The 16,558-nt window shown below is 38.7% G+C and overlaps 1 protein-coding gene across 1 annotated transcript in view; it reads right to left on the reverse strand.

Moving 5' to 3' along the window:
• Window positions 1–9,158: 9,158 nt before the first annotated feature.
• Window positions 9,159–16,558, reverse strand: part of CRHR1 (corticotropin releasing hormone receptor 1) — a 162,168-nt gene continuing 154,768 nt past the window's right edge. Inside the window, exons 12-13 of the mRNA XM_075176871.1 lie at window positions 12,932–12,973; window positions 9,159–11,276 (exon numbers count right to left, since the gene is read on the reverse strand). Of these exons, the coding sequence (XP_075032972.1) occupies window positions 11,136–11,276; window positions 12,932–12,973 (183 nt within the window). The 3' untranslated portion in view covers window positions 9,159–11,135. The remainder of the gene's footprint in view (window positions 11,277–12,931; window positions 12,974–16,558) is intronic.

A 16,558-nucleotide genomic window follows, 5' to 3' on the forward strand; every position in this document is an offset into this window, starting at 1 on the left:
TTGTGGTGACCCACTCCTCTACGCAGTCCAGGTACATTTATTGGTGCGATTCATAAAAGTTCGGGGTTTTTAAGATATTGTGGTGACCCACTCCTCTACGCAGTCCAGGTACATTTATTGGTGCGAATCATAAAAGTTCAGGGTTTTTAATATATATTGTGGTGACCCACTCCTCTACGCAGTCCAGGTACATTTATTGGTGCGAATCATAAAAGTTCAGGGTTTTTAATATATATTGTGGTGACCCACTCCTCTACGCAGTCCAGAAAGATACCTTGTTGCAACGTTTTGGACTAATAACTATATTGTGAGGTGTTCAGAATACACTGTAAATTAGTGGAAATGCTTGTTATTGAATGTTATTGAGGTTAATAATAGCCTAGGAGTGAAAATAAGCCCAAAAACTTGATTTTTAAACTTTTTATGTTTTTTTAAAAAAAAATCCGAATCCAAAACCTTAAATCCGAACCGAGACCTTTCGTCAAGTGTTTTGCGAGACAAATCCGAACCTCAAAAATAACGAAAATCCGGATCCAAAACACAAAACACGAGACCTCAAAAGTCGCCGGTGCACATCCCTAGTTAAAAATGCAGCAAGCTGTGTTTTTAAAACTGGGCAAAACAAATAAATCCATATGTATTGACAATGCATATCTCATAAAAAAAAATTACCTGCTTTTTTGGGTCATTTTTTAATAATATGATGATAACAGACAAGCTGGCTACTTGTTCAGACTGTGGAACATAGGATCCTCCCCCACAATATTAAAAATAGGTGTTACCACACTTATCGCTGGTGTGTGACCTGTAGGAGGTAAGCAGCCGAGGATAGAGCTCAGGAGAGGAGCTGGCCTCTGTGTGTGTCCTACAAGCTGCATTAAGTCTGAGGAGATGGCTTGACGGTCAATTTACTGGCTGAGGGGGGGCTTATCTTTTCTGTGAGAGGGTACTTTTGCTGCAAATGAAAAGCTCATTTATATTGAAAGTCTGAGTTTGCCATTGGGAGACCTTTAGTTTATGCACCAAAACACAAATACTACCAGACCTGGTTCCCCTATTACAAGATATAAAAAAAATTACAGGCACAGGAGAAAAAAATGCTCAATTGTCAGGGCCTTAATATCAGCTAATTCAGGGCCATCTTAACAACATTATGGGCCCCCGGGCAAAGCAGTGCACTGGGGCCCCTAGATATAGATATAGATATATAGATATATACAGATATAGATATATACAGATAGAGATAGATAGATGTACTTGCTCAGTGACCCTTGAAGGTTTTTTTTACAGGTTTTTTCTTTTGCAGGATTATTTATTCTCACAAAGAGCCGTGCCTATAGGGCCCCTTTGCCCGTGGGGCCCCCGGGCAGCTGCCCATAGTGCCCAATGGAAAAGATGGCCCTGAGCTAATTGAAACGTATCTTTATATGAGAACGTTATTTACTTGGTATCCTCTATTGGATAATGTAGGGTGGGATCACATTGGCAGAGAGCTGTTGTCTCTTTTCTTTTCCTAATCCAATTCTCTGATTGTGGTGCCTTCTTATCGTTCCCCTTAACTGGCCAAATATTTTCTTAATTTCTATTTCCCTAATTCCCTCTGTCCAACCTCTTTCCTATGTCTCCTTAATCTTCCATTTTATCAGTTTTTTCCTTTTCTCCTTAACTCCCTCTTTTTCTGTACTGCGCCACTTCAGTTCTATCTCTATTTTTTTGCTGTCTTTCCTCCCCTTATTGGTTGTCTCTTAGCTGCCTGTGTCTGTGGCTCTGGCTGCAGCTACTTCCCATGCAATCGTCTGTTTTGATCTAATCTGCTCAGAGCTGATTTCAGCCACTTGTCTGTATGGGGTGGAGGTTTTTTTTACAGTGGCGTTAACTGACTGGTCTGGCTGGAGTCTCACTACCCTCGTACAACTTGCTTAACACACACAGGCCGGCTCCTGCCTGTCAGAACATCTTTGCACAGTCTCTTATGCTGCTTAGGCTGACTGCACCATCAATCCAATCACATTTTATACATTCAGCCAGCATCTCAATATTTTGCTCTGTGATACTTTAATACACGTACAGATAAAAAATAATGAAACATCTATGTTAATTATTTAGTTTACTATGGGACTTTTCAACCCACAAAATTGATCAATAACTCTCAGGCAGAGAGGCACCCCATGGGGTGTTACATCTTATCCCCTTAGTATTGTTTTAAAAATATCTAAAAACTTTAAATGACATATCATGTGAATTTTCAAGCGCATTCTGATCATATTATTTCTTGTCACCTAAAGAAGCATGAAATATATATAATAAGACACAGTGAATTATGATAAAGACAGACTGCTGTTTGTATACTGTAGGGCGCCTGACTTTGGATGACTTTAACAGATGTACTTTCACAATGTTCTTGTCACAGAGATGCAGCCAATGCCCCTCAGTGCAGGAGATGAGTATAATTTGGATGAAAGCATCAAAATAACAGGATGACAGAAAATGAAATTTCTGTAGCACGTAAACCGTAGGGGTTACAGATTTCAGGTTTTACCATTAGGTATAAGAGAGTAGGAGGGGGGCTGCAGTAGAAGTAGGGGTGACATTCTCATATATTCCCTATGGAGGAACATCTAATATGTAGCTGCAGTTAGAGAGTTAAATTGGGATCTAATCATATGCAACAGTTTCTCATACTATAAATGGTTATTTACCAAGAATGCATTTATCCACACATTTGCACTGAACCAATACATTTCGGGCTTCACATAGCCCTTTATCAAGACTTATTTGTCTATTGGAGTAAATGTTGGCTATAATAGAAAGGTGTCAGAACACACAGTGCATCAGTGGCTCACTGTGTATGGGGTCGTGTAGCGATAAACCGCTCAGATTGCCGAAGCTGACACGTACTACCTACCTAAACTTTGCTGCAAACCAAGTACACCCCATCATAGCAACAATATTCCCTGATGGCAGTGACCTGTTTCAGCAGAATAATGCACCCTGCCACACTGCAAAAATTGTTCAGGAATGGTTTGCGGAACATGAGAAAGAGTTCAAGTTGTTGACTTGGCCACCAAATTCCCCTGATCTCAATCCAATCGAGCATATGTGCCATATACCACAGGACATTTTCAGAGGTCTCGTGGAGTCCATGCCTTGATGGGTCAGAACTGTTTTGATGGCACGAGGGGGACCTACAATATTAAGCAGTGGTTTCAATGTTGTTGCTGACCGGTGTATATATTAGCAATACTATGTTGCGGTTTGACCCTGCTCTCATCATTTACAGCAGGGATTCGTCTTCTACGGTTATCAGCTGGATGATGGTATTTTATACAATGGATGTGCTGACCGTTTACTAACTTTGCTAACTATATGGACAGCTTATTGTGCTTTCTAGCCCAGTGAGTGGGTTACATGTAATTGTGATATTGAGGATTGCTTTATTACACATGTCCGCACAATTATTTAGTAGACAGTATGTTATATATGTTCAGCGTTATGTAACTATATATCTTATGATTTTATTTTCATTGTTTTCATTGTTTAATGAACCATAACTTCAGCAGCCTGTGTTACTTGGTTACTGTGCATTTTTCTCTATCAGCCTAATGTTCATAGTTTCTTAGTTGCCAGCAGGTGGGTTGCTGAGCTCAGCTGTTGCTGCTTCATATGGTTGATTACTGTGCATTGGTGACCTTTAGGATATTTAAAGAACTGTGGTCATTCAGAACAGTGCTCTTGAAGAAAGTTATTAATACTGAAACAATATATATGTATATTATTTGAATATTGGTGGATATTCCTCTATTATATACAGCTGCATACCTTATTGGAGCGCCCAAACAGAATTGTTTTTATATTTGTAATATTTTGCAGAAAGCTTGCTTAGTTTCTGCTATTTTTGAAAGCATTCCCATGTAAATGCTTTGTGCGACCATTTCCACGATTTCAAGACCTGCTGGGTATGCTCATTTCAGACAAAATACAAACATCACTTCAAAGTATAGCTAGAGAATGCATTGCTCATAGCTATTTGTTTATTGTGTAATACTGTATTTGTCTATTCTGTTCACCCTGATGTACAGTGCTGCAGAGCATTTGTGTCACTTTATAAATAAATAATAATAATATTGAAGGTTCCCTCCTTTATTCCAGCGGTCTCCATATAACAGTGGTCTGACCAGCTTTTCTTCATTGTGGTACAACAGGGATTGTTATAATGCCCTTTTGTACTACAAAAGTGTAAGATCATATACTATACTGATCTTCATGCAGTGTTAAATTTGCAATTGACCTAATGGTGGTCATCTCCATCTATTCCAGCACTCTCCATAAATTATTGAATTTCGTGGATACACCGATGTTGCACTGGTGGGCTGGATCTGTGTGATCCTGATTTGGAGTAACAGCTGCACCGAATGTGGATTATACTCCCTGAAGATACATATTGGTAACCCCTTCCAATATAAATATACATACAAAACAGATTTCAATTAAGGAGCATATTAAAATTGTTTGGGGTAGCAATTCTTCTCGCAGCAGGAGTCATATACTGTAGACATTCACAACAATTAAAAATCCCATAGAAATCAGGACCAAATAATAATCAGACTGGCTTGGCTCAATATGAATATAGTTTTTCTTTCTTTATATTAAGCTTTACAAATGCAGTATTAAATATGTATAAAATCAGTAAAAGCCTATGTACAAAACAGTGTAATACTGGGAAGTTTTTCACCCACAAACCCCCCCCTTAGACAGCGCTCAGTAACTGCCCGGTGCATGGCTGAAGCCTCCGCACCTCACCATGTAAATGTGTAATGTAATCTGACTAATTGACACTGAGCAGAGCTGTCCTTTACAGGCTAACAAGGTTTATGCTGTAAATCATGAAAACCGTGACATCCTCATTACTAGAAATGGGAAATGAATGGGGACACTTAGCCAGCTAATTGCTGTTTAATCAGCCACACTGGCCACCCACCTATAACACCTCACTTCCCATAATTAACCCTTTACCTACTGGGGCCTGATCTGTAGCAAGGTAATTCATATGATATTGAAAGATTTAATTCACTATATCCCCTATCCTGTTATGTCCTTATTTTTATTACAAGGGGGTTTTCCACCCTTAGATGACTTTAATGCATTGCCTTATACATGTGTTTCTACTACCTTTACTAAATACACTGCTTTGTCTTTCTGGCTAGCTTACAGTCATTTACAGTGAAGGTGTGTGGATATGACCCAATTCTGCTGTGCTCTCTGCAGTGGACATAGATGTACCGGAAAGCGGGTCAATGAAAATAAACAGCTCAGTTAATTGATATAAAGATATGGCTGAACAGTGCAGAAGGAGTCCAGGGCTATGAAGCTAAGCATTTAGTAAAAGCTACAGGAAGGCGTGTGAGTAAGCGTCATTGACCTACCATAAAGACTGATGTAAGGCACATAAAAACACATTAAATAAATACATACAAAATATACCATTTATTCATACATCTTTACTGCATCATTTGTACATAATTCACTATGTCCAAAATATGTCCGTCTATTTCTCTTTCTTTTCATGTGAATCTTTCATGCATCTTTGTGCACAATTATTATGTGATTCCTTACTAATTTACTCCTCTCAGCTGATCTTTTTTTTTTTTTATAATGATTTTTATTAGTTGACAGCACAGGCTAAACATTACATAAATGATATAGCCAATTATCAAATACATTTTGTACAATATCACCAGAAAGTAAGGTAGCAAATGGCTGCATACTGTTATAATTCATATACATGTAAATGAAAAAAAAAGTGAGGAGGGTCAGCCAACAGTTTACATGATGATAAATTATTTCAGCGTTGTAATAATTTATCCATGGATGCCACGTTTTATCAGATGTTTTAAATGTTTTAATAGTGCAAGTGATGTGTTCTATTATGTAAACATACCAAACTCTGCTTATAACTGCTGGGAGAGAGGGAGAGTCTGGTGACTTCAAAAGTGCTAGAGGAAGGAGAAAAAATTCTGGTAAAAGAATATATTAGTGCTGGGGTTGTGGTCTGGCAGGCTCCAATAGTGGACACATCACAGAATGATTTCAAAGTCTAATAATCAAATCTGCTACCACCCAAAACTAAAGTACACAGAGATAACCTGGAGTGCCAAGTGCTCATAGTAGTACTGGTTGCATGGACCCAGGGATGACTGAGGCCCAACAAAGCCATAATACGGACCTCTGCCCACTGCCAGGTGCCAGATAAAATTGAGCCACAAATTCACTCCTCCATCCAATGGAGTCTCATACCAGAGTTTCCAGAAACGATAACATATGAGTGCAGCACTACCAATACCAGACAGTGGAGTTGCCTACTGTATTTATAATAATGTAGCGATTCCAATGTATGTTCTTACCCCCTCCTAAATCTATATATCTGTATATATATTATACTCTGGCAGTCGGTATTCTAAGCATCCAAGCTCGTTAGACCATGTATTCTTTAGTATTCTTTAGCTATATCTAAAGCTGTAAGATATGCAGATGAACAATATAAAAGATGCCAAAGTTTTGTGTTTTGGAAATAAAAGTGGGAGCAATTGTTGGTGTGTTCTGTTAGGGGTTGTGATGTGTATAATGGAAGCAGGACTGATGTACAGGAAATGTATGTAATACTTTTTTTTGCAAGGAATTCATGGAATTTTTGTCTTGTCTTGAGCCTTGTTCCATCAAACATGTCCTAAGATATTTTTTTGCCAACATTTTATTAATTAATACCATACATTTTAAATTTTGAACTAGTGAGTTGCTTTAAATTATTTTTTTCAGATGAGTATTTAATACTGCTGTCTGAATCTGGAGTTGGGATTGTAAGGTCAGGATGACGTTACTTCTCTCTTGAGTCCCCTGCAGGGTGTTCTGTGCTGACCTTGTGATTTTAACTCCACATTAGAGTCATTACCCTCCCTTCCTGTGCTGATTTTACAGCTGTATCTCTACTCTGCATCATCTCTGATGATGGGGCGATTATTGTAAGTTCTGAAAGGAAGTATACACATTTTTTACCCAGCTCAGATGATATTTGCAGCCCAGGTGGGCAGTAATTGGGCCCTGCGTGAACCACCATTTTCCTTTTGAAGGTCACTTGTGGACTGGTTGCTTAGATACAATGATGATGGAATTAGGGGTGAAGGATAAGGCTTTCTACCCATTTAGTAATGTGAGAGCTGGGCTGCTTGCTTACAGAACGAATGATTCATGCAAGTGACACTTTTGTCATATCAGGTCTGTCCTGACTACACAAAAGTGACAACATGACAAAGTACAAAAGGACTTGTGTAGCCACTAAATATGCTATACAGAGAAGAGCCATCAAAGGCCAAAACTACTGTGTTCAAGACCAGAGTTTACGTTTTTTCAACTATTTCATTTGCACTGCTTTATATTTAAGAACTTTTTAATGCCTTCTTTATGTTTTAGTACTACAGTTATGAACCGATAATTCAGTGCATATCGGGTAGTTCTTTTAAAAGTGCTTTTGTAAGTAAAAGCTAAAAAAAAGGAAAATAACAAACCGATTAAGCAAAAATCAAATTTTTAGGAGTAATTTTTTGACGATAGGGTAAAGGTGCTGCATGTGACATAACAATTAGTGCCATCTGGTGGCACTACAAGTCGAGATTTCAGTCTTCTGTCCTTAGCAATATTGCTGCTATTACACTTCATTTAGCCCAAGGACATTGAATCCACCCCTGCAAAAGATCAAGATTCAACTAAAAAGAAATAATTTTAGTTCATACATTTTCACTCATATTATACAGTCCACAGATGATGAAAACGGCCACAATAAAAATAAGTAGCATATGTGATTATATATGATCCCCTCAATCACTCTACAACGTTCCAGAAAATCCCTATACAGCTATACTGTGATTGGCTGAGAGTTGTAAAAGACAGCTGCTGATTGGCTGCCCAGTTATTAACTAGCCGGTCTCACTGAAACTTAACTCATTGTGCGTCGTGAGGGTCTGGAGTGGGTTGGGAATAGTCTAGCCCTTTGAAAGTGGAGGATGTGACATGCCCCCTTTTGGTATGACAACACCCTCACCTTGACAAGACCACTTTTTGGGTGAGCGCGCTGTCGCAAAGTCTTAATTTGCAGCAGGACAATGTTGGGAGGTATGCTATGTACAAACAAGGAACAATGTGCAGATATTTCCTGGTGTTGAATCCTGATTTGTACACATTTGCATTTCTGTTTACTGGCATGAGCATAGTATATAGTGCATTAAGATGGCATTATTGGGTCAGTAGCAAATTTTGATGGGTGAAGTTTACTAAAAATAGATGGCTTGGGGTGTTCCATAGAGATTGAGGGATAACTGAAATATTGTATATGATTCTGCACATATATGCCAAAATATGATATTTTAATGTTCCTCAAGTGGTGAATGCACATTTGGGGGAATGTTCTCATTAAAGCTCGTGTCCACAGTGACTTATTCTCCCTCAAAACTACTTGGATTTTAAACAACCATGGAGTTAAACAGCCATCAGGGCTCAGCCACTAATTCCAATGCAATACCTTTCACACCATTTAGGTGTGACTTTTATAGAGACATGCATATATGCCACTGTAAATAAAACATCAACATATCCAATGATGACACTAGAAATAAATACAGATCTGGGGTAAATGTATCAAGCTGAGAGTTTACTGGCGGGTTTGAAAAACCAATCAGAATCTAGCTATCATTTATTTAGTACATTATACAAAATGATAGCTATAATCTGATTGGTTGCTATAGGCAACATCTCCACTTTTCAAACTCGCCGGAAAACTCTCAGCTTGATACATTTATCCCCTGATGTCCTCATACTCCCTTGACTTATTTAAAACAGAAATTAGGCTCCAACAAGCAGTTATTTTTAGGGAAATGTCAGGAAAATAATTAAGAGCCTGAGCCAAAAGTGATAGCAAACAGTGCTTTGAGGTAATAATTTTACTATTCCTGACATGCACATTCCAATAACAGACTGCAGAATGTTACACAAAGCACCTGTATGGACAGAGATGAAGAAGTGGAGTAGGGACTTATACTTCTGTATGCATATGTTGGAAATAAACATAATACTTATACTTGGTAATAGAAAAATGAAACACATCAAGCATCTGTCAGTAAAATAGTTTTTTTATACGTTATAGTAGCCTGACACCATTACTTCTGCTTTACACACTTCATATTTGAGAAGGAGCTGTGTCCGCAACTTTGCCACACAAAGTGGACAAGTATCATTACAATTTTAAGGATTTATTTGAGTACTGTGACTTTATTTTAAGACATTCTTGATTGTAGTGCAACATTATACCACTTTTATACATGTGCAGTAAAAAAAAATCCATATAGAGGGTAGCAGTTTAGATTGCAGAACCAGTCCACAGTGGCACTTTTTCCTCTGACCCAGTCAGGCATTTTATGTCCAACATTAAAACATTCACTTGTAGAATCTATTTGTACAAAGTTGCAAATGACACAGAATTCTGTTTTTTCAACATTCTGATTTGAAATCTATACCAACACACATTTTGAAATTGGTATGTGACTTTTAAATAATGCACTGTTACACCCAGCCATCCCACAGTCTCCCTGCGAATTGTAACTAGACAACAAAGCAGAGTACAAACAGGTCGACAGACTCTGCCACTTTATATCTTTCCACAATGTCTTTAAATGTTATCCCCACATTTGCGAATATGTTTTATGGATATGTAAGTGGAGTTTTCCTGTTGGATCTTCAACCATATTCTATATACACTCTCTACAATATAGTAGAGTATGTTATATATATATATATATATATATATATATATATATATATATATATATATGTGTGTGTATATATGTATGTGTATAAATATATATATATATATATATATATATATATATATATATATATATATATATATATGTGTGTGTGGAGTCAGCCATTGTGTATCCTCTGTCTATAACTGACCCCTCCTTCGTGTCATGCACCCAACAGCAGATTTGAACTGAATAGCTTAAACAGATTTTCGTGCTTATATAGTCAAATCTGATGACATTGGCAAGATGATGCCATGGAATAGGCCTGACATGGACAGAGTTCTCCCGACATCCAGCCCTCCCAAGATGGCTAGACATTCCAAACAGGTATATGCTATTTACACTCTACTATTGAGTATATATAGAACATGGGTAAACCTGGGATAGGGGTTATAGATGCAAAATAGACCTTTGGCCTAAACTCCTATAACCCTTAGAAAAAAAAAACTCAATGAAAGTGGATAACTATATGCAACAATATTTTTCAAGTTACTTTTATATTATAAAATATAAGACAATTATCAGTGGATAAATCATTCTCGTTTTACCCTCTGCACTGTTTTCCCGTGTCAGGAAAAAACCCTCAACATTTCTCAGGTTTGTGTATTCCAAACAAGTTGGATTATTCTCCTGATTCCCCCTCATCAATTTTTGCTGGAAGGCTGTTCCTTGACTCCATTGATGTATTTGGTCCTCATGATACATAATTACATGGCACAATATCTTCTGCTGAGGTGTATATGGCCTGAAAGGGAATACGTGTCCTCTTCTGCACAGCACACTAATTGATTATAATTTGTGCTTATACATTGCAGAGAGTTGGTACAGTATATGTCAAGAAACATCAGAATCATCTTTTCTTTTGTGCAATGGTTAAGCCTGGTACTGGTCTTTTTCCACTGCGAGGCACAGAGCATCGGCTGTACGGCCTGAACAAATTTCACAGCAATCATTTGGTTGTGGCTGGTGATATATCAGTGCAGTTTATGGATTGTGCTATGTGCAATGTTTGGTCTATTGGTTTCTCTGCTTAAGTAGATTATTGGCTGGCTCTTTGCCAGTTCTTTCATACCTAGCAGTACCAATATCGCGCCAAGGGTGTGGGTCCTCTTTACTCCCTTCCACCCCCTTTTGATTGTCAAGGTACGACTTGTAGGACACAAGAAAAGTGGCCTTTTGGGTTCTGTTCAGTTTATGACCATGCAGGAGGCTCAACCCTCTGCAGCTTCTTGTTCCAGGGTTGGAAAGATGTAGGTGGGCAGACTGCGCCATTCTCCAAGATGTGGGTTAGATGGCAGAAGATTGCTTGATGCTGTGGAAACTGACCCGCGTGGGTGATGTAGGGATGGACATTGCTCGAGCTACACGGGCGCGGATTGAGTGCTTGTCCTGCCAGCGATGCCACCGCTTTCTGACAGCAGAACGCACCTGCAAAAAGAGTTACCAGGTATAACTTGGACAACATCTAGAGTCACATACAGCTATCTGACTATTCTCTTATCACATTCATTTTGCAGTAATTATTATTTACATTTTTATTTAAAGCCAACATAAAATTAGTAGTAAATGATGACAAACTACCATACATGACATTTGATAATCTCACCAGTGGTTGAAGTGGAAATTTAGAAGTGGCAGAATGGAAAAATGTAAATTAATGGAATTTGATAGGTTTACAATGAACATAGAAGTGGTGGTATGGCATACCACCATATACCAGCCAATTTCACCCACTGAATTCAATGCTTAAAAACATACTGAACTAGGAATATAAATTAACAACAGCATGTAGCCTGATCTTAGTCCAATTATACATGGGAAGGGTCTTCAGAGCCATGCTTAGAGTTTTTGGCAAAAAACAATATTATCTGTGACCTGGGGAATCTCACCATCCGGAAGGTGTGGCAGATAATTTATTTTGTTCATGTTCAGCACCTATCTTTGAAATAAAGTTAGAGCATGCTGACTAATATTGAGCACCACTTTCTGAGTGCAGCTAGTGTCTGATTTTTCAGCTTGTGTACTGTGAGTTCTCATTTAGGGGTAAATAATGGATCAATCATTCTAAATAGGGAAAGTGATGGTGTTGCCCAAAACAACCAGATCTTAGATATCAGATTTTAGATGTCATTTATCTTGTACATTGTAGAAAATGATAGCTAGAATCTGACTGGCTGCTATGGCCAACAACTCCACTTTTCATTTTTCGAAAGTTTGATAAATATACCTAAAAAGTAATGGAAGTATGAGATGAAGTAGATAAAGGGTGGACGTGTGATGAGCTGGAATTTGAAGAATGGAGCCAATGGGTCAGTAGGAAAAGAAGAAGCGACATTGAGGATGAGTATAGTTAGTGAGGAGATCTGGGCAGTAGAGGTGCTGATCTGGTATGAAATGAGAGATATGGGGATGTTAGATATTGGGGTGTTTAGAAGATGTCCACCAATATAGGGAAAAATAATAGTGATGTGTTGCCTTTTGAAAAACCAGGGGAGACATGTAAGACTATCATGCAGCCATTTCACCACTGCCAACCAATCCAACAAAATGTGTGGTTTGCAAAGACCAGGGGTATATTTACTAAACTGTGAGTTTGAAAAAGTGGAGATAGCAACCAATCAGATTCCAGCTGTCATTTCATAGAATGTACCAAATAAATGATAACTAGAATCTGGTTGCTATGAGCAACATCTCCACTTTTTCAAACCTGAAGTTTAGTAAATATACCACCAGGCTGTTAAACATGCAATTAAACCCTATCACCATCCCAAAAGACATTTGTCTGAGGGCTCTGAGAGTGTTTTCTTTCATGGACAGTTCCATTCGCTGTCACAGGAAATTTTTGAGACAATGCTTACTTTTCTAGAATCCAGAAACTTGATACACCTGGATTTACAGGAATTATTAATGGCAATAGACACTTATAACTGTGCTTGAAAACCAAAAGAAAACAGATTTTATTCTTTATAAAACAGTGACATTTACTGACTGCAAACTTAATGCCATATTGATATCTTAGATTTGTTCTAAAAAAATGTGGTTAAAAATCGGCTAACACATCTTGCAATGTGAGATATACCCACCTCGCTGTTTAGGAAGCAGTAGAAGACTGAAACAAAAAATCCCTGAAGAAACAGCAAACGAAAACAGAATTAGAGATGCAACATTGAAAACAACAAAAATACCACCCTCAACACCACCCAGATATGTGTTTAAAAATCTCTAAGGTGTTTAACTGAATGTCTCTGTTACATTCCACACTAATAGCTGAATGTCTACCAGAGATAACTGCACTAATAGCTGAATGTCTACCAGAATTCACTGCACTAATAGCTGAATGTCTACGAGAATGGACTGCACCAATAGCTGAATGTCTACCAGAAGGGACTGCACTAATAGCTGAATGTCTAATAGAAGTGACAGAATTAATAGCTAAATGTCTTCCAGGAGTGGCTGCACTAATAGCTGAATATCTACCAGAAGGGGCTGCACCAATAGCTGAATGTCTACCAGAAGTGACAGCACTAAAAGCTGAATGTCTACTAGAAGGGACTGAACTAATAGCTGAATGTCTACCAGAAGGGACTGAACTAATAGCTGAATGTCTACCAGAAGGGACTGCACTAATAGCGGATTGTCTACCAGAAGTGACTGCACTAATAGCTGGATGGCTAGCAGAGGTAGCTGCACTAATACCTGAATTTCTACCAGAAGTGACTGCACTAATAGCTGACTATCTACCAGAAGTGACTGCACTAATAGCTGAATGACTACCAGAAGGGACTGCACTAATAGCTGAATGTCTAATAGAAGTGACAGAATTAATAGCTAAATGTCTTCCAGGAGTGGCTGCACTAATAGCTGAATATCTACCAGAAGGGGCTGCACCAATAGCTGAATGTCTACCAGAAGTGACAGCACTAAAAGCTGAATGTCTACTAGAAGGGACTGAACTAATAGCTGAATGTCTACCAGAAGGGACTGAACTAATAGCTGAATGTCTACCAGAAGGGACTGCACTAATAGCGGATTGTCTACCAGAAGTGACTGCACTAATAGCTGGATGGCTAGCAGAGGTAGCTGCACTAATACCTGAATTTCTACCAGAAGTGACTGCACTAATAGCTGACTATCTACCAGAAGTGACTGCACTAATAGCTGAATGACTACCAGAAGTAGCTGCACTAATAGCTGAATGTCTACTAAGAGTGACTGCATTAATAACGGAATGTCTACCAGAAGGGACTGCACTAATAGCTGAATGTTTACCAGTAGGTACTGCTCTAATAGCTGAATGTCTACCAGAAGGGACTGCACTAATAGCTGAATGTCTACCAGAAGGGACTGTACTAATAGCTGAATGTCTACCAGAAGGGACTGCAATAATAGCTGAATGTCTACCAGAAGGGACTGCACTAATAGCTGAATGTCTACCAGAAGGGACTGCACTAATAGCTGAATGTCTATCAGAATGGACTGCACTAATAGCCGAATGCTTAACAGAAGTGACTGCACTAATACCTGAAGGTCTACGAGAAGTGACTGCACTAATAGCTGAATGTCTACCAGAAGTAGCTGCACTAATAGCTGAATGTCTACTAGGAGTGACTGCATTAATAGCTGAATGTCTACCAGAAGGGACTGCACTAATAGCTGAATGTCTACCAGAAGAGACTGCATTAATAGCTGAATGTCTACCAAATGTGGCTGCACGAATACCTGAATGTCTACCAGAAGGGACTGCACTAATAGCTGAATGATCTGCGAAAATGAACTGCACTAATAGCCGAATGTTTAACAGAAGTGACTGCACTAATAGCTAAATGTCTACCAGAAGGGACTGCACTAATACCTGAATGTCTACGAGAAGTGACTGCACTAATAGCTGAATGTCTACCAGAAGTAGCTGCACTAATAGCTGAATGTCTACTAGGAGTGACTGCATTAATAGCAGAATGTCTACCAGAAGTGATGGCACTAATAGCTGAATGTCTACCAGAAGGGAATGCACTAATAGCCGAATGTCTACCAGAAGGGACTGCACTAATAGCTGAATGTCTACCAGAAGTGACTGCACTAATAGTTGAATGTCTACCAGAAGAGACTGCATTAATAGCTGAATGTCTACCAAATGTGGCTGCACGAATACCTGAATATCTACCAGAAGGGACTGCACTAATAGCTGAATGTCTACGAAAATGAACTGCACTAATAGCCGAATGTGTAACAGGAGAGACTGCACGAATAGCTGAATGTCTAAAAGAGGTAACTGCACTAATAGCGGAATGTCTAACAGAAGTAGAGATGCTCACTGACCCCCTGTTTTGCAATTTTGTTTAAAAATCAATGTTTTTGGGCATAAAATAACCAAATTTAGTGCTCCACCTGTTTCTTGGATAAGTAATGTAATTGTAAAGCTAATAAATTATCAAAAAAACTGTTTAATTCCTGGTAGGCCGTCATTAATTCTACACACAAACCAGATTGTCTTCCTCTGCATCTATGCATATTGGCAATGCAGCCATCGTCTTTGGGTGTATATTACACCCTACACTTATAGTTAACTATCTAAAGAAATGGACAAAGGCAGTTTGGTTTCTGTCTCTATAGGCCCCCCTCCACTTGTTAAAAATAGTAAAAAATTCAGCCATTATAGACTGTACAATATAAATTGAAATGGACAAAGCTAGTTTGGGGTCAGTTTGTCTATGACACCCTACCTTTATTGAGAAATTGCCAAAACAGCAGCCTTTCAAGACTGTACGTGATATAGAAATGCCCCAAGTCCCTTTACTATTTGGGGGTAGATTGCACCCTACACTTATGCTTGTACTTATATGTATACTTATTTTTTTGGGGGGTGTTATTTTTCCCTGATTTATAAAGACTGTGTACTTTTTCAGAGGCTTTATCACATGACGTTCTGGGAACACTACCATCAGGACTGGTGCCAGCACCTGCTTGCTGATCCTGCTCATATGTGGACTGCTTTGAGTCCATTTTAATGAGCCCAAACCACTTGTAGTGCAAAATATTGTATAGAATGATACTGCTGCTAAATATGACTTTTGGCAGCCAGAAAAATTATTGTCTCACACTGGGGAATATGGGACACCCCAAAGCACTTGTAGTGCAAAATATTGTATAAATACTGCTGATAAATATCACTTTTGACAGCCAGAAAAATTCTTGTCTCACACTGGGGAATATGGGACACCCCAAAGCACTTGTAGTGCAAAATATTGTATAAATACTGCTAATAAATATCACTTTTGACAGCCAGAAAAATTATTGTCTCACACTGGGGAATATGGGACACCCCAAAGCACTTGTAGTGCAAAATATTGAACAAAAGCCTCCTCTATCCTCCTCTTTTTCTGATCTAACAATTGCTAATAGAATTGGAATTAATAATAGAATTGAATAGATTAGAATTGAAATAATAATACAAAGAATAAGGTATACAATTATTACTCTGTCCCTGCTCTAATACAGCCTGTGACCTAACCCTGCTCTCTCCCTCTGTCAAATGGCGATGGATTGCTGTGGAGGCTGGTATTTATGCTTTTCAAATATCGAAAGAACCGAGCTACGTCATGATGACTTTTTGCCTCGATTTCGATTCCGAATGGGCGGGAGAGTACCAAGCCTGCTCGGCTCGGTACTCGGATAGGCGAAGTTCGGGTGGGTTCGGTTGTCGGGGAACCGAG

The sequence above is a fragment of the Mixophyes fleayi genome, chromosome 6 (genome assembly GCF_038048845.1).
Source record: "Mixophyes fleayi isolate aMixFle1 chromosome 6, aMixFle1.hap1, whole genome shotgun sequence".
Taxonomy (NCBI): domain Eukaryota; kingdom Metazoa; phylum Chordata; class Amphibia; order Anura; family Limnodynastidae; genus Mixophyes; species Mixophyes fleayi.